This window comes from Mustela nigripes, chromosome 12, assembly GCF_022355385.1.
Source record: "Mustela nigripes isolate SB6536 chromosome 12, MUSNIG.SB6536, whole genome shotgun sequence".
NCBI classification, from domain to species: Eukaryota; Metazoa; Chordata; class Mammalia; order Carnivora; family Mustelidae; genus Mustela; species Mustela nigripes.
Window position 1 is genome coordinate 146,897,066 of NC_081568.1, and position 21,977 is coordinate 146,919,042.

At 52.4% G+C, this 21,977-nt stretch overlaps 1 protein-coding gene across 2 annotated transcripts in view; it reads right to left on the reverse strand.

The window, feature by feature from the left end:
- Window positions 1-21,977, reverse strand: part of ADAMTS2 (ADAM metallopeptidase with thrombospondin type 1 motif 2) — a 213,307-nt gene that overhangs the window by 13,159 nt on the left and 178,171 nt on the right. For both annotated transcript variants that reach the window (XM_059416152.1, XM_059416151.1), the window contains exons 11-18: window positions 16,491-16,636; window positions 12,714-12,889; window positions 12,095-12,228; window positions 6,602-6,725; window positions 5,628-5,708; window positions 3,775-3,941; window positions 2,462-2,621; window positions 517-649 (exon numbers count right to left, since the gene is read on the reverse strand). In XM_059416152.1, the coding sequence (XP_059272135.1) occupies window positions 517-649; window positions 2,462-2,621; window positions 3,775-3,941; window positions 5,628-5,708; window positions 6,602-6,725; window positions 12,095-12,228; window positions 12,714-12,889; window positions 16,491-16,636 (1,121 nt within the window). The remainder of the gene's footprint in view (window positions 1-516; window positions 650-2,461; window positions 2,622-3,774; window positions 3,942-5,627; window positions 5,709-6,601; window positions 6,726-12,094; window positions 12,229-12,713; window positions 12,890-16,490; window positions 16,637-21,977) is intronic.

Consider the following 21,977-nt stretch of genomic DNA (forward strand, 5'->3'; position numbering starts at 1 on the left):
CACCCCCAGGCCTAAGTACCAACCACCCTCTCCCCTCAGGGCCCTGCGAAAGGAACCTGGGCCCGGAAATGCAGCCCAGCCAAAGCCCTGGGCTAAAGGATCAAGGCTGCAGCTGCCGCAATGAGTGGCCTGGGGAATATCTACCACAGGACCTGAAGATGGCCAGTCCCCACTGAGCCTCAGTTTCCCCATCTTGGCATTAGCACATGTCATCATCTCTAAGACACACATGACCGTCTCAGTGCAGCATGTGCAAAGCAGGGGTGCACCGCACAGCCTGAGGGTTCTTAGACCCCATGACACGTGCTGAGGGAGAAAAAATCCACCAACACGGCAGGGGATGTGATGGCCAGCACCACTCAGGGCCTAGAGCCCGTACCTGCCTCCCCAGGAGCCCCCGGGGATCTGCCTTCTCTTCTCACGGGACCCCAGGCTGGGGTCTCTGAAGAAGGGATGCACAGGCCTGTCTCTCTGAGTAACTGGGGCTGGAGGAGCCAGGTAGCCCCAGGCACTCACACTGGCTGGGAGCACTCCTGTGGGTTGCAAGCCCGGCGGATGGCTTTGGGCTTCGTGAGGGCGTCGCAGAAGCCTCGGTGTACCATCTTGTGGTCCAGCCTCCGGCGGCAGCCATACTTGGTGAACTGGGAGCCTGAAGACAAGAGCTTGAGGGGTCTCATGGGGCAGTGTGGCCCCTCCACGGGGCATAGAGAAGCAGCTCCATGGGCAGCTTCAGCCCCTTTTCCCCAGGCCTCTAATGGGGGGGGGGGGGCAATGTGCCAGGGCCAGGCCTTGGAGATATCCAGCCTCATGTCCACCCAGCACCCCAGGCTCAGCGAGTGGGAGGCCAGGGGAGAGTGGCCACCTTGTTCCCTGGTCTCTCAACTGGCTTCCTGGGGCAGGAGGGAGGGCTCTATTTCCTCTCCATTGCTCAGCCACATATTCTACCTCGAATTAACCCACGTGGAGGCCCTGCGATGAGCCTGGAGATGGCTTAACACAGAAACATGGCCTGCAAGGCTCCTCTCACCGGAGTCTAGGACAGCTCTTCTCAACGGGGCGATTTTAACATCGGGCAGTATCTGGGACACTTAGGTGTCACAACTTGGGGTTGGGGGGTGCCACTTGCAATCTAGCACATAGAAGCCAGGGATGCTGCTCAACATCCTACAATGCACGGAACAGACCCCAAAAGAATTATAAAACCCAGTGTGTCAACAACTCCAACATCTCTACACCCCAGGCTACCAGGTGAGTCACAAGACAATGTGGCTGGACAGCCTGATCTAAGCTGGGTATCTGGAGAGGTCCTAGAAAGCAGAGAATGGAGGAACGTTGGTTTAGTGTGAAGGCAGCAGAGTGGCTTCCAGGGAAGAGACAACCTGTGCAAAAGCCCTGAGGCAGGAACATGGCATGTCCAGGAAAAGCAGCTAGGGCCAGTGTGGCCAGGGCCTGGTGGGCAAGGGGTAGGGGTACTGATGCAGTGGAAGAGGTCAGCAAGCTGCCCAGACCACACAGGCCATGAGGAGAATCTCATCTTTATCCAAAGAGTGGACGGAGCTGCTAAAACTATGGCACTAGGAAGGGATGCCAAGAAGGGACCTTTAAGAGCTCACACTGGGGTGACAGTGGACACACAAGGGCCAGCTGGGGAGCAAGGATGGTGTCAGCACTGGGCAGACGGAACAGCAGATAGGTCCACGAGATACAGAGGAGGGAGAGTCAGCAGGACATACTCAAGGGAGGGTTGGGGGTGCCATCTGCACAGGTGGGAGCCCTGCAGAAGGAGCTGTCCACCTGCTTGGGCCATGGGAGCAGTCACCTCTTCTTTGGCAAAATCCTCTCAGTCCTCTAGGTGTGGGACCCTGACAGAGCCTGTCCTGGCCACCTGTTCTTGCCTCTTAGCTCGTCTAGCCCCTCAGGAGCAGTGAGCACGTGTGGGAGACCAGAAATCTCCTGCCCGTCTGTATGTCCCACCCAGCTGTGGACTGTTTGAGGTCCAGGGCAGGTGGGACACCTCTGCAGGAAGCCCCATCCCTCCCAGGACAGTTGGGAGGCCCTTCTGAATAAGTATGGGGAGTGACCTCCACAGAGGGGTCCCTTTTCCTGGTCTCCAGCATGACCTGAGTCCTTCCTGGGCCTGCCTCGTGAGGCCTAATCCACCCATGCCACCCTCACACCAGCCTCCTGCCAGGCCAGACCCTCTCTTCCCGATGCAGCTCCATGCTGTAACACCGATGCCCACAAGCCCTTCTGGCTGCCTTTGGTCCGCTGCCCTGAGCACCCCCTTCCTGCCCACCCTCTACCCCCCACCAGGTGGGTTGCTGCCTTGGCCTCCTGCCCCTGGGCCAGTCTTCTCATGCTGAGCATGTCCCTCAGGCCAGGCAGTCAGCGGGGCACCATGGGCTCAGGAACCCCTTTTCCCAGGAGCCTCCCCGCGACCAGCTCTGAGAATACCCTTCACCTCCACCGCAGGGCTTGGAGCAGGGAGTCCACTTCTTGAGAGCCCACTCATAGCCCACGGAGTCATCCTCCAGGACGTTGTTGCCATCCACGTTGAGTGAGTCCTCATGGATCATGTACTTGTACGTCAGCGATATCCGGGCATCACCCTGTGGGATGACCTGCGCCCAGAGATGGCCGTGAGTGCGTTCGCTGTGCTGTCCACCTGCCCTCGCCGGCCAGTTTAGAAACACATGCCCCGGCCCATGTATGGTCAGTTCTCTTTATGGGCCATGGTTATCTTCTAGAAAGTGTTGGAAAGCTCGGATTTACCAATCCTGCACCATGGCTGGCGGGGAGGAGCATGGGGCCAGGGTCCTGCCAGCCTCCGGTCAGTGTACTTTTACCCACTGTCATTACATAACCAAATTTTATGTGTGTTTCTGTTCGAGTTCACCTTAGTTTATGCGGCTGACTTTTTCACAGCACTGGCAGGTTGCTGAGGGCACTTCCAGGGGTGAAGTCCCCGCAAGTGAGGTGAGCTGAGCAGAGGGGCACACATGTGTGACACACACGGATCCTGGGCTCAGGTGCCCAAACCCAACCATTCACTCTCACAGAGGAGCTAAAGGCCTGTGAGCCTTATCCAGAGTCTTTTACATTTTTCCCAAATAAAACATCTTATTTTTGTGACGGAAATTAACTTCCAAAAAGCAATTAGAAAATCAAGTCCCTAGGGCACTGGCTGGCTTTATTAGCGGGATGGGTGTCTCTTGATTTTGGGGCTATGAGTTTAAGCCCCACATTGGGTATAGAGATTACTTAAAAATAAATCTTGGGAAAAAAAAAAAAAGAAAAGAAAATCAAGCCCCCTCTGGATTCTCATTCACCCCTCTGGATTCTGGATTCACCCAGAAGTGGGTCTTGGACACAAGAGTTGGGGCTTAGCCCTGCTTAGGGACAAAGTCTGGTATGAGCCGGGTTTGGGAGGCTAACCTCCTGAACCCCGTCAGTCACTCCTGGGGCATTGCAAGGTTTGGATGGGATGGCAGACATGAGCAGACATGATAAAAGGTGGCCATGAATGTCATTTGGAGGAGGAAACTGAAGCCCTTAGAGGGGAGGGTTGGACTGCTGTACCCCAGGGCCCAGTGCAGAGCAGAGCCCAGAATCTCATGTCTCAGGGCTCCAAGTCTGACAGATGGAGACCCTTGGTCCAAAGGGCAGGCCAGGGATGATTTCCAAGAGGGGTCCAAAGGATGCAGGGAGGTCCAGGGACCCCAGGAAGCCCCTCCATCTCCATCCCAGGTAGGCCTGGCCCCTGCCTCCACTTACCAGCACGGTGATGGTGCCGTGAAGGGGACCCATGGTTTGCAGCGTCTCCCGGCCATCCTCATCCCGGTACTCCCACTCCACGCCCATAGCAATGAAGGATTTGGAATTGGGATCCACATCATTTTCTTCATTTAAAATGAACTTGCCCGTCTCCAGGTTCTTGACGGCTGAGAATGGCAGAAGACAGCCCCCACCCCCAGCCATGATCACTCAGGGGCAGAAGCTGGGTGCACTGGAGAGAGAGGCGGGGAGGGTCCACAGGTCTCAACTGGTGAGGGGAGTGATGGAGAGCAGATCTCTGTTTGCCCCAGCTGCCCTCTGCTAGGGGCCTGTGCCAGTGGAAGCCCAGATAGCCATGGGAGCCAGCCTCGGCCTCGAAGCTACCCTGCCCAGGGCCCCTTTCTGGATCTGCCCCACAGTCCCTGGGGGTGTGGGGGTTTCAAGCAGCCGCTGTAGGATCACCTCCTTCCAGTCGACTCAGAGCCACTGTCTCCCACATCCCGCACCCGCCTCCTGGGTGCAGCGCATCTGCTGGACACTAGGGCACAGGGCTGGGGTGAAGCTTCCTGCCATGGGGTAAGCATAGGTCCAGCTGAAAGGCAGAGCCTCCTCACCCCAACCTGGTGCCTCAGGAGGTCCCCATACATCCTCAGAGACCGAGCTTGACCAGGGGATGGCACGGGACACATGGAATACCCCAGGATCAGCAGGTGTCTGGAAGCCAATAACTGGCTGGTCAGGAAGCCCCATGCATCCCACAGTGTGGAAGGCAGCTACTGGGGGCCCCAGACAGGGATCCGAGAAGGAGGAAATCGTTCCCTGCACCAGTGTCCTGCAGTTCTCTGTGCACCCCACAAAGATACCTCAGCAGGGGCCTGCAGACACTCAACTGGCCATCAACCCTGGCTCCTCTCACGCAGAGAGATCAGGCCTCACACCTGGAGCCTGCAGCGAGAATGTGTTTAGATTCAAGTGTCTGTCTCTCCCTTTAGGAACCAACTTTTAGGTTTTTCCTTCCACTTACGGCAAGTGGTTTTGCATTTTGGGTAGCAATATAGTTTCCTCTTAAAACAGGGAAGAAAGAACAAAGTGCATTAAACAGAGTGGGGTGTTCGCTGTGTTGGTGGGGGTGCCAGACAGTGGCACTTGGGGAGCCCCGACCCGGTCCGGTCTCCATGGCACAAGGGAGGGGGGGGAGCCCAAACTGGGAGAATGGATTTGTCTGGATTTCCCCCATGACTCCCAGCATCACTTAGGACTTCAGCCCATGACCACCCAAGAGGGAGGGCACAGGTGCCTTTAGCTGATGGGGGTGAGGACAGGTGAAGGCCTGTAAGGGATCCCAGCAATCTCAGAGGGCACTCAGAGTAGTACGAGCAACCACATTTGCAAGAAATGCCAAAAAGCCCTATTCCAGGTAGCATCTCTTGAGTTTAAAATTAAACTAATTGGAAATATGCAAATATAGGTTGTAACCCCATCTGCAGGCCAGCCCGGGGTGCTTTCTTGTTGGTGTGGGGGCTGCTGCCCAGACACTGCTTGCAGACTCTGCCTGCCTTCCAGTGGGTAGGGGGAGCCTTCCCCCTTGGCCTTAAGATGGAAGAGGAGGTAGGCAGTCACTACTCTGTGGGCTAGGAGTACAGCATGCTTTAGACACATGTCCCTCCTTAGCTGCTGCCAGGAGCCCTTGGATCCCAGCCCCCAGCCTCTCCACCTGGAGAAGACCCCAGAAAAGATCCCCCAGTGGGCTGAGCCAGGGACAGGGAGGTGGAGCAGAGGCTGGGCCTCCCAGCCTGACCTCTGCCCCTGGGCTCTCTAGCCACACCCAGAACTGCTGGGCTTCAGAGACTCACACAGGTGGTGGCTGGTGCTGTCTGCCTCCTGGATAAGCAGGTGTCTGGCTCCTGCCGGGATTTCAAACATCTTGATGTAACCTTTGTTGGGATGTGGGAAGATAAAGCCAAGTGAGTCAGAAAAGGCCACTGGAATGTGGACAATACACAGAGGGGTCTCACCCATGGCCCCATGGTTCTTGGGCTTGACCACCTGCCTGGACAAGGGTTGATGGGAAAGGTACTATGTCCCAGCTGGCCAAAGCCCTTTTGCTCCTCAGGTGCTCCCTGGGCCTTTTCCATGGGACACTTCAAGGGAATCCTCAGGGTGACCCCGGAGCCAAACCTGGGCTTGAAGCTAACATGCCATATCTGGGAGGTAGACTCTCAGCAAACCGCTTGGCCTCCTAGACCTCAGCCATTTAATCTGCAAACCGAAGACCCCTGGGCTCTCATGGGACCATGGAAAATCACTCTGTACCCTGGTGCCGACTCTGAGTCAAGGCCATGGCCTTCTTCTAAGAGGCAAACCGAGGTGGCTTCTCCCCGTTTCGGACAGTGGTATAGTCATTGCAGGCCCACCCACATGGCTGTTCTCCCAGAGCTCAGGTCGGCCCGGGACCCCCAGTTCCCCAGCCCCATCGTGTGGCTCTGCGGCCTGCCCAGGGCAGTCCTGCTGACAGCCAGCTGGAGGGAGGAGGCAGGGAGCAAAGGACCCAGAGTCCAGCTGGGCAGCTTTGGAAGGCAAGGGAGGGGTGCCCTATGCAGGCCCTGGCCTTCAAATAAAGACTGAGATCTGCCCTGTGCACCTGTATGTTGGCATTCTCTGCCCTGACCCCTGAGATCCAGGTTTCTCTTCCCCAAACAGCCTGGAGCCTGGCTCAGGCTGTACCTGACTTAGGTTCTTCCCTCTCCTTCTTGTGCCCCCCTCCTCCCCATCCTGCCAGGTACAGCAGAAAATCAGGCACCAGGGGTGGAGGGAGGGGCTCACTCACCGAGCTTCTTGGGGGAGCGTGTGAATGTGCCCTTGACCACTTTGCAGTGGGTGTTGTCCCCTCCACACACACCGCACTTGTCTTCCTGCTTGCTGGAGCCGATCACTCCGTCACAGCCCACCTTCTGCAGGAGGATGGTGTGCGGTGTGTACTCAACAGCCTTGCCCACTTGAGCCCCCAACCCAATCTGTGCCCTCAGGGCCCTGCCATCTGTTCCCCCTGCAGCTCAGGCCTACACCCTCCTTAGAGGTTTCTGATGCAGAGGAAGGAGACTGGGCTTTGGAGCAAGACAGACCCTGTGTGCCTACCCACAGGCCACCAATGCTGCTTCCTGCCCCTACTCTGCTCATCTGGACAGTGTGACCTCAGAGGGCTCTGCACAGCCTGACTAGGGCCACCTGCCGAGCCTGGCCTGGCCTGGCGAGCTAGCCTCTGCATGGATGTCTCTGTCCCAGTGGCTGTGGATCTGACCTAGCCTCTGCCCTTCTCCCAGGGGCCATACAGTGCAGCCTGGCTGGGGCTCTCACCCAAAGCTTGGGCCTGCAGGCTCCAAGAACACAATGCCCCCTTGAGTCTGTCTCTGGGGTGTCTGTGCAGGAGTTGACAAGAGTTGGTGAGAACAACTGGAACTCCATTCATTCAAGAAATCCTCTCAGTATCACCTACTCCAGTGTCAGAATTATTCCACACTAAGCAGGGTTGCTCGCTTGACCTGGGCCACCCAGCCAAGGTAGTAACAAGTTCAGGTTCTACTCTCCACAGCTATGGCAGCATACCATTCCCAGGGCCAGGGAACTCCACAGAAGGAGCTCCTGCAGGATGGGCCTGAGCAGGTCGCCGGAGGCCACTCTCTCCTAGCTCAGCCAAGGAAGACAGCCCATCCTCTGAGCTAGTCGGCTCCCTCTGCCTGTCTTAAGAGTGCATCAGAGTGTGACAGGTTTTCCTTTTTGTTGAGGCTGCCAGGAAGCTCAGAGCCAATTTTCCCTTCAAGGTCATCCCTGCTCCCTTTCTCTGGAAAAACCCACTTCTCCCTCTGCTCTTTGATTTCTGACTTTTGTCTCACGAGGGCCTTGCAGGGCAGGGGCTCTGCACCATGAAAAGGCTACAGAGGAGTGGTTCATGAATCATGTTTGAAGGTGTGGACAGATGTTGATGGTGTTTGGTCTTACCCATTCCGGTGTAATCATAAGCCCTTTGAATCATTTTTGAAAGTGAGCGGGGTGAAAAACAATCACTGAAATGAACATCTCATGTTTATTATAATGGTTCCTGGGGGGTGGGTGGAATTAGCCAAGGAAGACAACATGATCTACCGGGGAAAGAAGACGCAGTGAAAACACTGCTCTTTAAAGGTACAGAAGCCTGAACCGAATGTGCCCACTTGCCATTTCTAGATGGGTGGTCTCAGGAGGCACGCTGCTCTCACTCTGAGTTGGTTTCCATGTTCATGACATGGTATCAGAGCAGCCCAGCCTGTGGGAGCTCTTGCTGGGGGGGAGGAGATGGGCCTTGGCAACAGTCACAGGCTCCCTTCCTCAGGGAAGGCTGGAGTTGGTGTGGGGGGCGGGGAGAACCCGCTTTTAGGCCAGGACAGTTACACTCCCTGTGAGAAGGGTTGCTTCAGCCTCTCACCCAAGGGGGACTCATGCTCTCTTTCAGACAGAATAAACCAGAAGCAAAAAGCCTCTGAGTTGTAGAGGCAGGTGAGAGGTGGTGCCAGGGAACAAAGCAGCATCTGGAAGGTGCTTCCCCAGACTCCAGACTCCAAAACCCATGTCATTTCGTGAACCTTACCAGAGGACCAACTCTGTTCTAGAAGCTCTTCACTGGTTCATGTGCTCTTTCTTTCTTTTTTTTTTTTTAAGATTTATTTTTTTATTTTTTTATTTGACAGAGAGAGAGAGGTCACAAGTAGGCAGAGAGGCAGGCAGAGAGAGAGAGAAGGGGAAGCAGGCTCCCTGCCGAGCAGAGAGCCCCATGCGGGCTTCAATCCCAGGACTCTGAGATCATGACCCAAGTGGAATGCAGAGGCCTAACCCACTGAGCCACCCAGGTGCCCTCATGTGCTCTTTCTAAAAAGACTTGCAGCCCATGTACAACCCAAAACACTTATTAGAAATTCAGCTGGCTGGAACAGAAGGAGGGTATTGGACAGAGGAAAAACAAAGCCAACAGGCTACATTTTAAGACACTTGTTCCAATGGAGTCTTTTCTCCGAGTCACAAGAGGTGAGCAAAAGGGAAAGCAGAATAAGTTAAGTACTTGATCTATCAGAACTCCAGAGATATTAACATGGCTTGTCACCCTTTTTCCTTACTTCTCAGGCATTTTTTTAATCACCTTTTATTTTTTCTGGAATCAAGGTATGTCTAATAATCACAGTGGACAGGAGCCGGCCTGCCCTAGAGAGGAGCGGGTTTTGTCTGGGCAGCTGCTGGTCGGCTCATCAGGAGGCCTGACCTCCCAGAGCAAGCAAGCACTGTCCACAGCGGGGGGCGGGGGGGGGAATGCATCCCTGGTAAGTGTCTACAGACCTTCAGGAGATGCCATTCTAACATTCAGCGCCTGAATAAGGGGGAACATGTGCGTAAGACATTAACTGAGTAGAAGAGACTAATGAAAACCAGGGTCACTGTGTGGGTCTGAAATCTCACTTGTGGTCCTACTGGGGTTGATGGCTCAGGCTGGGGAGGGCCCGTGTCCCCAAGAGGCTTTGTGTGGCTGCTGCCCATTGAGGCAATGGCCAGAGAGGGCTGGCAGCTGAACTCTGCTGCAGTCCAAGCCGGGCTGGAGGACACTGGTGGAGATGGTGGTCTCCCTGTCCCACGGGGAAGGGCCCACAGCTCACGAGGTGCTGCTTCCCTCCCCTCCCCTCTGTTACGAAATCCTGCAGGTGAGTCCTCAGATCAGGACAGATGCTAGCTTCTTTTAATCTCTGCCTTTCTCAATGCCATTTTCGGATGATATATTTGATGACTCACTATTACTTTCTCAGGGCAGTGGACTGCGCCCTTTATTCTATTGGCTTCATTTAATTCTTGCTACTCTTTTCATTCCTTTCTCTGTGTGAACATGTGTATGTGCATGTGGATTTCTATTCTCCTGAAGCGTCTTCTGCTGTTATTTCACTCTTAACCTTCTTGAGTCGTGTTTTGATATTCCCTAATTGACAGCGTCCACTCGGGCATGATTTTTGACCCAGCACAAGATACTTTCACAAGAAGGGCTGCACGTCCCCAGGCATTGTGAGGACTTGGTACCTCATCTTAACTACTGCTCACATCTTCAGAGTGGTCCCAACCTGTCTCCTTTGCTTTAGAACTTCTGCTATATGATCACATTAAACATAAATATTTCTGTTTTCCAATGATGCAAGAAATTGCTCATCCTGCTGTCATTCCTTCAAAATCACCATTAATGAAATGTTTCATCTCCTCAACGGTGCTGTGAAGCTCTAGCCCCCGAGACAGTGAATGGGTGCTCTGGCTTCTCTATTATGTTTGCGGCCATATCACAGTTGCTGCTTAAAGCCACTTCTATTACTAAATGTAATACTGATGGTGTTGGTCATGGTTCTAAATTTTTTCTGTGTCTTACGATGTTCTTTTTTTTTTTTTAAGACTTTATTTTTATTTATTTATTTATTTGTTCGTTTGTTTATTTATTTATTTTTTAATTAAAGATTTTTATTTATTTGTCAGAGACAGAGGGAGAGAGAGTGAGTGAGCACAGGCAGACAGAGAGGCAGGCAGAGGCAGAGGGAGAAGCAGGCTTCCTGCCGAGCAAGGAGCCCGATGTGGGACTCGATCCCAGGACCCTGGGATCATGACCTGAGCCGAAGGAAGCTGCTTAACCAACTGAGCCACCCAGGCATCCTAAGACTTTATTTTATTTTAGACAGACACGGAAAGAGCATGCACGCATGAGCAAGGGGAAGGGAAGAAGGAGAGAGCGAATCCCAAGCAGACTCCTGGCAGAGTGAGAGCCTGGCACAGGGCTCAATCCCACCACCCTGAGATAATGACCTGACCTGAAACCAAGTGAGATGCTCAACTGACGACTCCACCCAGCTCTACCCCCTCCATGTCTTACAGTGTTTTGAGATCTTGAACTTGCTGGCTAGGTACAGGTTGCCCCTCCCTCATGCCTGCTTTTATGGGTAGCAGAGGGCTGGTCTGGGAGCACGTTTCGTATGTAAAACAATTCTCCTTAACCACCTTGATCGGCCTCTCACGCACAAGCTGATACTTCCCCTGCCAGGAATCATCCCCAGGCCAGGTGGCAGGAAGCTGGCGCCTCCCCTCTAGCCCAGATCCTGCCCATCCTCAACTGTTTCCTGGGTCCGGCCTGCCTTTCCTGAGGAAACCCCCATAAAACTCTAACCCCCAACCCCTTCCTTGTTCCCCCACCCCTGACTAAACCTGGCACTTCCCCACAGGGCCCTGCATAGTGAAGTGAGCCTTTCTCTCAGGAAACCTAAGTAACTCGTTCTTCCTTCAATGGCACTGGCCTCTCTAGGTTGTCACTAGGTCACCTCCATAAATTAAAACCCTGCAGGAACAAAGGCAATGCTGCCGTCTCTGTTCCTCCGTATGTGGTCTCACAACCTGAGCGGACTGTGCACCGTGGCCTCCATGCCGGACTCAAGCAGGGTGGCTCCCCTCCGGTCCCTGGCCACTGTGTCTGGAGGAGCCTCCTTTGCTGCAGGCTACCATCCTCCGTGAGTGGACAGAAGTTCTGAGCACAAGTCTGGCCGCCCTGCACCCTACCTCCTCACTCTCCTGGCCTCGCCCTCTTTCTCTGGGGTGCCTGCGGCAATCTGCCAGGCTTTCTGCCTGAGGCCTCCTGAAGATTCTGTCTCTCAGGAAAATGAGACAGAAGTCAGCCTCTATGATCCTACAATCGGCCCTGCCTCATCAGACTCCAGGTAGGCCTCCAGCTATTTCTAGGGAGCCTGGCAGGAGCCTGGCAGAGGGCAGGCCTCTGCTCACGCCATGATGGTAATGCAAGGTTATTGCACTGTTGTTTCTTGTGACAGCCCGAGACTGAAGCCAAAGACGCAATAATGGAAAACCCAGAAGGGCATTTCTACAAAGGGCCGAACCAGCAAGCCCCATGGTGGGCTGCCCTGATGGAGAATGAGCTGTCTGGGCCCAGCAGAGTGCGAGAAGGTGGCAGCACTCTGGAACGGGTCGCTTGTGAACCACATGTGGCAGAACCACCAGGGAAGCATGTAAAATTCATGCGCCTAGGCCCAACCTCGAGCTACAGAGTCAGAACCTCTGAGGTGGGGGCCTCAAGCTGCCCGGGAACCCATAGACACACTCAAGTCTGAGGGCCCTTGGCACAGGGAAGAGTTTGTGCCTTCCCTGTTCCAGGCACTGGTTTGGACACTTTGCATTAGCCCCAACGAGGCTGCCCCATAACCCCAGGAAGCCGACATCCTAAGCTGTGGCCCCCACACCCCTGTGCCCCCATCCCCACGGCACTCACCCTGCACTCCCCGCGCACACACAGGCTGAAGGCATCCTTGTAAGAGCAGCGTGTCCCGTCGTGCACCATGCGCTTCATGGACACCACCTCCCCAGTCTCCCTGGACTCGCAGTACAGGTGGCATCTCTCCTTGGCTGGAAGGGAATTGGCAGGGTACTGGCGAGGAGGCCCAGCTGCACGGCTTGCTAGCTCCCCAAGTTTGCTCAAGAGAAGCACCATACAAGGGAGAAGCTCTCCTGAGACTTTTCTTGGTAAATACCTGGCCTTCACAGGACTGCCCTGGGCCTGGGACAGAAAGTGAAAGGGGACAGGTGACTACAACCCCATTGGCGAGTCTGCCTTGGGGACTTTGGCCCCAGGCTATTGGATTTAGGAAGAGCTTTTCCCAACAGAGCCAGGCTGATGTTGGCACAGATCCCAGAGGCTCTGACAGCCTTTCCCTCCAGACTGCAGCTTCTCTCTCCAGGATGGGGACCCTGTCTGCCCTGGCACCCATTCCCACAGTATGTTTAAAAATTCTAGGACTGGGCCCCCATGGGCTCTGCTGATAGCCGCAGCCTGTCCGCAACCTGGGGCACTGCCGCTGAGCACCTGCTCTACTCTGTCCCTGGGGGCTCACCATCCCGGTGCTCGTGGGGCAGCCAGTGGTGCTGGGCATCGCCGTGCTCGAAGTACAGGTCCCACTGTCGGCACTGCTCCTCACGGAAGTCAGCCAGGGCATCAGGGCATTCCTGGGAGTTGCAGAGCTGGAAATCGTAGGCAAGGCCTGAACAGGTGCGGCCCCCGTTGGCTGGGCTGGAGGAGAAAGAGGAAGGACTTGTAGCTCCGTGCCATCAGGAAGAGGCCAGAACATGGTGTGCCACTTGTCCTGAATTTCAGGTGTGGGAGGCAGCTGTGCAGAGTGAAGGGACCCAGCCCTGCCCTGTCCTAGCTGCAGGGCCCAGGCAATCCCCCTCATCCATGAAGCATAAAGGGACTGGTAATCCCTCCCTCTGGGACTCCCACAGGAAGGCAGCATCAGCTGGGCCCCCATGCGCCCCCACCCCCAGCTCCCGTCGCGCTCCCGTCGCTGTGACTGAACCAACAGTGGGCTGTGGCTGCCTGTTACGGCTCTGCCCTTTCCTGGGACATGAATCCCAAGATGGAGGAAGTGAGGGAGTCTCCTCCACATCTGGGCTTAGGACTGTGCCTGACCCATGGTGGGAACTCAAAGAACAATTCCAAACCAGCACAATACTGCTGCATAAGTTCCCGACAAGGGGCAGGAATGCAGCAGACACTGTTCTCTGGCTTCCCCCCACCCACTTCAGGGACCCAGGGCTGAGTTTTCCTAACCCCCCACTTCTCTGAGAACAGCACTCACCCACAAAGCACTAGCCCCATGGCAAAGGCCAGAAAAGGTGCCAGCCGTGGGACTGCACCCCAGGAGGAGCTGGGGACTTCAGCGTCACCATCTGCCTGGCATGGCAGTGCGGAGCAGGACCTGAGGCCCCACCGGAGACTTGGGCAAGGGTCACCCTACCTATATAACAGGGTGGTCAATGTGGCTGTGCATGGCACAGCAGAGTGGACAAGGAATGAGGCTGGCGTCCTTGAGGCCCCTCCCCAGGGCCACGTTCTTGAGGGAAGGTGGTGGGGAAAAGTGATATAAGACATCTGTGGAGAAAGCGGCAGGAGACACCCAAGATGGGGTGGATGAAAAGAAGGAGCAGCTCTGAGATTTACACCACGGCCACTACCCAGGGGGTCACTGACAAGGGCATCCCCTCGATAGGTGTAGGGAGGAGCAGGAAGGAGGTGTACTGGTTCCAATGGAGAGCCAGGCAAACTTCAAACTAGAAAGTGAACTGGAGAATTCAGGGAAGGTGGGTGAGGAAGACCAAGTGCAGAGCCGGGGACTAGACCACCTGTGGTTCTGCGGTGACAGAGTGGGGAGCACGAAGGACACACGGGGAGCCCGGGCCAGCAAGCAGGGGAAGCTGGGAACTGCGCAGCATTGCCACGCTGGCTTCTGTGCTGCAGGGAAGGCTGCAGACAGACAAGCAGGGGGCTGCAGCTATAGTTGGGACAGTGCGCAGGCTCTCGGTCACCCCCGTCACCCCCGGGGAGGTTGCACGAAAGGGGAGGCACGTGGGGCCTGCCTGGGCTGCTGACACAGAGGCTGCCTGGAGCCCAGGAGCTCTGAAATGCTCTGGGCCCTGCAGCTGCCTGATGATGGTGGGAACAGTTGTCACTGCACCCTGACAGTGCTATCTGACCGTCACTATTGCGGAGGGAGCGCTGGCACTGGGCCTGATGGCTGACACGAACAGATAGCTCCTGTCACAGCTGCACTGGTCTCTTGCTGCCACCAAGGAGGCTGGAGCAGCCGGAGGAGTAGAAACTCCCTAGAGTACCAGGTTCAGAAGGACAGAAGAACATGGAGCCCACCTCCCTAACCTCAAGACTGGCCTGGTGATGGGTCTTCTGGAGCCAAAGCACCCAGAGTCAGGCACTAGCTTCAAGGTCTGGATGCTGGGATACTGGGCCAGATCTGCCCTCTCAGCTGTGCAGCTTGGACCTAAGTCACTCCATCAGCACATGAAGGGGCAGGAGAGACTCATTGTAGGTCCTGAGCCTTGCTGCACGCCAGGTACTGTGCTGTGGGTTGGGAACCCTGGTGGTCCTCACCCAGCACCCCAGAGCCTCTGGGGTCCTAACATTTCCTTTGTCATCCAGAGGCAGGCATAATAGCCCCAGGACTGCTTGAAAGGAGGAAGGTGGGGTACTTTGCACCTTACCAGGATGGGGCCTGGAGCCCTCAGGTAGGAATTGGTCAGAAGCAGGCAGAGAGTTCTCCAGGCACGAGCTGATGCCCCTGGGGTTTGGGCTTTCCTACTGCTGGACCCCAGCGCACATCCCTTCCAGACCAATGTGGACTCGACCTCTCTGCCCAGAGCCGAGAGTGCTGACCCCCTCTGGCTCCCTGGGGGCTGGTTTGGGGCCTGGCTAAGCAGGGTGTGGGAATTGCTGCAGAGGTTGAAACCCAGCCTATCTGGAAGGGCCTAAGGGCCCGTGTACCTGAGGGCTTAAATTTTGGGGTCACGGGCTCCTTTGAGAAGTTGATATGAAACTAGAGCCCTGCTCTCTGAGAAAAACACACATGAACATAAAGTCATACCCAATCCTGCAAGGCTGTGGTAGGATCCAAGGCAGGGTGATGAACCTAGGACTCAGGCTTAGGTCTTAGGGCCCCAACCCAAATATCAAGGGGGTCCAGATGGGTGGAGGAGGTGAATGGAGATGGCTGGGCCGGGCTGCCCCACGAAGGGTCTGGTCTGAGTCGTTCATCGCCCATCAGCCTGTATTTGGGCCTGGTGTTGCAGGGATGCCCAATCTGGAAGCTGGAAATAAGATTCTCTCTCTCTCTCTCTCTTTTTTTTTTTTAATGTGAAATTCCAGATATTTTTGTGTTTTCCTGTAAACTAGGATCTTTAAAACACCAAACAAGCCAAAGAAAGACAAAGCCATATGTCTTCTGGCAGCTCCCTAGAGTAGGTGGAAGACCAGAGTGAGTGGTCATCTGTGGGGATCCCGTTTACATGACTGTTCGTGCACCCACAATCAATCCATGAAGTAGGCTGCGTGAGGCCCGTGGGGCTCACTGAGGCCCCCTACGTCACAAAGCACTGCAGGGGCCCAGGAGACACACACAGACACACAAGTGTGCCTTCCTTGTGCACTCTTCCTTTCCCTGGGCAGTGCACTGGGGGAGGCACAGTGCAGGACTGGCAGGGCCCAGACCTGAGAGATATTCATAGAGTGGGCTGCCATGGAGGGACATTAAAGGAACCTAAGGGAGGACAACAGAGCACAGAATTTGGGGTTTGCATAGGAGGCAGGAGGAGGAGCACAGCTGGGGTGGGAGCCTGGCAGGCACGGGGGCAACCTCCCTAGGCAAACCCTATCATACATGCCCAGGATGGCATGTTGCTGACCCTTCTTCTTGCCTGGCATCTGGGAGCCCAAGAGAGCCCTCTGCTTTATCCCCATTGCTGCTACAACTTCTGTCTTCCATGTCCTTGACTAAGAAGGGCTGAATAAGTCAGTATCTAGAGCAGGGTGTGGGCCAGGTTGTGGGAATTGGCCCCAGGCCAGCAGCCTAGGAGACAAGGTTGCAGGCATCCAGGGCTGGCTCTGCCCCAGCAGGCTGTGTGATCTGAGGCAAGACCCTCCCCTCTTTGAGTCTCTGCTTGCTCCCAGGGATGGTGATGAGAAGCCTGAGCTGCCTGCCTTCATACCCTCTCCAGAAGTGGTGGACAGCCATGGCAGCCTTGCAGGATAGGGCCAGCTGGAAAGGGGCCTCGGGGACCTCAGCTACCACACAGGAGGGTGGGAAACAGTGGGGTCGACTCACTGTGGGTTGTCACACTGGCGGGTCCTGAACTTCACGCCTGTGCCGCACGTGCGCGAGCAGGAGCCGAATGGACTCCAGGCACCCCAGTTGCCATCCCGTTTGAGGATGTCAGGGGTCAGCCAGATGCAGTGTCCTTTAAAGCAGTGCTGCAAGACAGAAGGTCACTCCTATGACCCACTGTTCCAGGGACACTTGGATGCCCCATACTCTTCAGTCTGCTGTTCCCTTGATGTCTGCTTGGCCCTGGAGGCACTGGAAAAGTGGACCCCACACCCTCTAGAAGTTCAGAGCCCTGTCAGGAGTCCCCGCAAGATGCCAGCCTGCCCTGCTCCCCTCCCCCAACTGCCACCCCGACCGCCCATAGTCCTCCATGTCTTGTCGAGTCCGCTCTGTCCTCTCAGCCCGAGCCTGTCCCACACCCCACACCATGTCTCTGGGTGAAGCCAAAGGCATGCCCACAGAGGGCAATTCACAAAGAAACCAGCAGGTCAGGCCAGTGACTCCAGAGACGTACAGAACCTACCTGCTTATGTTTAAAGGACATACAATGGAAATGAAGGTCGGGTGACAAGCTGACACAGTAAACATTCATGAATGCAGTGAGCAGAACACCGGCACTCAGGGAACACAGACCTACAGCTCGAATATGGTCACACTTCTCCCTGGCCTCCCACAGGGAGGATGCTTACACAACTTAGGGCCACTTTAGGAAGATGATTACAACATGTAAAAATACTGCATCAGATCTAAAATGGAATACTGATATAGAACAAGAAAAGATATCACAAAAAGTTAACAATGGACCAATACGACACACAACAAAAAGCAGATAACAAGGATGTTTTTCAAATGAGCCGACTGCCACAACTTCTCCTGCAGTTCCAACGGCATACTGCTTGTCCATCCCTTCTTCATCTGACCCCTGAGCCGCGGGTATGAGCGCAGGAGGTGGACGGACTCCAGGTGCCCTGGCTGCTGTCTGGTTTCAGGATTTCATTTTGCAGGTCTGTCTTCCACACAGAAAATAGAAAAATGCCGCCATTTTTTGGCAAACTATCTCTGTAAGGACCAGTGGCTATTTTGGCTACGTGATCTCAGTTGTAACTCTCAGCTCTGCCCCCGGGGCATGAGCTCAGCTATGCACAACACATCGGTGCATGGACAGGACTATGTCCCAATAAAACCTGATTTATGAAAACAGGCAGCAAGTGGAAACGTCTACAGGGGACCTATAAGGAGGTCAGTGAACTCCCTCTCCTCAGTAAGATAATTGTTTAACTGGTAAGCATTATTTTTAAAAATAACAACCACTTAAAGTATCTGGAAGTTGTCCTGAAGTCCATACAACAAAGGGAGAAACGTGTATTCAAGAACATCTATGAAATCTTGGTAAGAACAGTGGAAGTCTGTGGCATTTGGCCACAACTGCTACCCATACCTTCCCCAGCTCATGGGTCCAGAAGCTTTATGGCCTAGAAGACGGAACTATCTATCCTTCCTGCTGCCAGTCTGGGGCTACGGTTTGACCCTGGGAAAGGCACGCCAACTGGCACTTCCCAATACATAATTCTGTGTTGCAGAAAGTTAACTCCAGGAAGCAGAGGCCAAGAGGACTGGGGCTCCCACTACTGGGTGAAGACTCTACCCCAGAGATGTCAGGCCAAGAATACTGGACCCCGACAGCCCCTTTCCCAGCTTGCTTCTAGGGCAGAGGCCTCATTCTAAAAAGAAAAAGCCAAGAAGAGTAGGGGCTGCCATCCACATCCAGTGACACACTCGTAGGCCAAGCTGTCACTCTGGGAGAAGTGGGCCACTTTGCCCTTCATTCAAGTGCAGCGGTCTTCCCAGAGGGAGAGGCAGAATGGCCAGTTCCACAGTTCTCCCTAAAAGGACCGACCTTATTTGGAGCAGAGCTTGTGCAAGCTCATACCTACAGGCATTGTCTAAAACAACAGAAATCTTAGTAGTGAGCTGAGCAACTAAGAGGAGGCCCGAAGTTCCAAGATGCTAGCAACAGTGAGTAAAATGGTAAAACAACCAAAAGCGTAATAGAAAGAACCAAGGAAAGAGAGGTAAGGCCCCTCCTAGGGTCTGAGCAAGGCTCAAAGATGGGCAACATCCTGCTTCTGTGAAAGGCTCAGAATTTCAATGGGTCATACTGTAGACAGGTTGTACTTGAAAGCATGCTCAAAACCACATAGAAACCAGTTAGCTGCTAGTGAAAGCTAACTGGGTGACACCCGTAGAGACCGAACAGCCAGAGGCTTACCAGGAAAATCAGAGAAGGAGACAGAGAGAATCTGGCGAATACCACTGTCCTGGGGTGGGAGTCGGGGGCTGTCTGGTCAGGGAGACGATGCACAGGCCCAAGGCTGTGGCCACTGGGTTGGGGGCAGTATCAGTGGCTGCACACTGCAGGGCAAACAAAGTTTATGGAAACAGTACAGCCAAGTCGCTAGACAAATAAACAAGCAAACAACAGCACGGCAAAGGCCCTGGGCATCATCAACATCCAGAGTCTCTTCAATATATCATCTACAATGTCCAGTTCCACCAAAATTTCTGAGACATGAAAAGAAACAGGAGAGTGTGAGCCACACATGGGAAAGTAAGCAGGTGATGGAAACTACCTTTGAGGAGGTCCAGATTTTGGACTTGGCAGGTAGATTTCAAAATAGCTCCAAGAACAAAAGGGAACCATGTCTAAAAAACTGAAGGTGAGGAAGGGACAATGTCTCATCAAAGAGAGAACATCAGGAAAGAGGCAGAAACTACTACAAAAAATGTAAACAGAAATTCTGGAGTTGAAAGGTCAAAAACTGAAGTGGTAAATTCACCAAGGGCTCAGCAGTAGATATGAGCTGACAGAAGACAGAGCCCATGAACTTGAATACCTATCAGTAGCAATTGTGCAATCTGAAGAGTGGGGAGAAAAAAGAACAAATAAAAATAAACAGACCTCTGAGAAACACGGTGGGGGGGTCACTGAGGTGTTAGAACGAGAGGAGACAAAAAGGAGCAGCAAATATTCAGAGACATGATGGCTGAAAACTTCTAAAATTTGATGGGGTAAAAAAAATAACCGATACACCCAAGAAATTTAACAAACTCCAAGTAGAATAAATGCAAAGAGAGCTATACCCCAACACATGATATTCAAGTTGGTGAAAGACAAAGAAAATGCCAAAAGCAGCAAGAGGAAAATGGCTCATCATATATAAGGAAAGCCCAATAAAATCAAGAGCTGACGTTTACTCAGAAATAATGGAGGTCAAGGCAGTGGCGTTAACCAAGGATAACCAATAAAACTATCACTCAACAATTAAGGTGAAATAAAAATATTCCCACACAAACAAAAATAGGAGAAATCATGGCTAGCAGACTGCCCTGTAGGAAAATACTAAAGGAAATTATTCAGGCTGAAAGCAAGTGATGCCAAAAAATAATTCAAATTCACATGAAAAAAACAGAGTGCTGGAAATGGACAATTTTCTAGAAAAACACGGACTACCAAAACTGATTTAATAAGATACAGAAAACTGGAATAGACATATAATAAGTAAAGAGATTAAATGTGTGATTTAAAACTTCCCCCAAATAATAGCCCAATCCTAGATGGCTTTGATGGTGAATTCTACCAAATGTTTAAAGAAAAATTAACACCACTCCTTCATGAACTCTTCCAAGATAAAGAAGAAAAAAGAAATCCCCCAGTTTATTCTATGATACTAGCATTACCCTGACACCAAAACCAGACAAAAGGCACCACAAAAAAAAACCTGTAGACCAATATCTTTTATGAAAACAGACATCAACAAAATCCTAGCAAACTAAATCTAACAGCATATTAAAAGTTTATACACCACAACCAAGTCAAGTTTATCCTAGGAGTGCAGGGTTTAATATCTGAAAATCAATCAACATAATTAAGCCATATTAACAGAATAAGGAATACACTGTATGACTGCCTCAAGACTCAAAAAAAGAAATCTGGCAATAGCCAACATACTTCCCTGAAAACACACACACCCCTCAGACAAGGAACAGAAGAGAATTTCCTCAATCTAATAAAGAACATCGAGGAACTATCCACAGCTCACATCATGCTTAATGAAGAAGGAACGAATGATTTCCCCCTGTGATCAGGACCAAGACTTCTAGTTAACATTGTACTGGAAATTCTAGCCAGGACAAGCAGCCCAAGAAAAAGAAATAAAAGGCATCCAGATTATCAAAGAATAAGTAAAACAATTTCTATTTGTAAATGACACAATCTCACATATAGAAACTTCTAAGAATCCACTAAAAAACTATTAGATCTAACAAAAATATTCAGTGAGATTGCAGGGCACAAGATCAGTACAGAAAAATCAATTGTATGTCTATGAAGAGTTAATCCTGTGAATGAACTGGAAGTTGAAAATCTATCTACAATAGCATCAAAAGAAGAAGAAAATGCCTTAGTAATAAACCGAACAAAAGAAGTATAAAACATGCACAATGAAAACTATAAAACACTGTTAAAATAAAGATCCAAATAGACAGAAAGACATCCCATGTTTATGGATCAGACTGTTAATATGTCAATACTCTAGAATCAATGCAATCCTATCAAAATTCTTGCTGCAGTTTTGCAGAAATTGAAAAACTCCTAAAATTGATATGGACATCCTCACCAATACTTGTTATTTCTTTTCTTTTGGGTTCTAGCCATTCTGAAAGGTCAAAGGACAGGAAACACGCAAAATAATCTTGAAAAAGAATAAAGTGGGACAACTTGCATTTCCCTACTTCAAAGGTTAATACGAAACTATAGTAATCAAGAGAGTGTGGCTCTGCCATTAGGATAGACAAACCTACTGAGGGAACAGAATGCAGAGTCCAGAAATGAACATTTAAAAGCTGTCAGTTGGTTTCCAACAAGGGTAACAAGATGATTCAACAGAAAGGGAAGTCTCTTCACCAATGGTGCTGAGATGACTGGATGTCCACATGCAGAAGGATGAAGTTGGACCCCTATCTCACACCTTTCATGAAAGTCAACTGAAAATGGATCACAAACCTAAAGGTAAGGGCTATCCTCAGAAGGCAACACAGGAATAGATCTTCCTGACCTAAAGGCAATGGTTTCTTAGATATAACACCAAAAGCACAGGCAAGAAAAGAAAAAAAAAACCAGATAAATTGGATCTCACTAAAATTAAAACTTTTTGTGCATTAAATGACAGTGTCATGAAATTGACAAGACTACTCACAAAACAGGGGACGGGGGAAGTATATGTAAACCATTTATCTGATAACCCCGATAAGTGACTTGTATTCAGTATATATAAAGAACTCCCATAACTCAAAAATAACAGATAGATAAGTCAATTAAAAAATTAACAGAGGACTGGCGAGGATGCGGAGAAAGGGGAACCCTCCTACACTGTTGGTGGGAATGCAAGCTGGTGCAGCCACTCTGGAAAACAGCATGGAGGTTCCTCA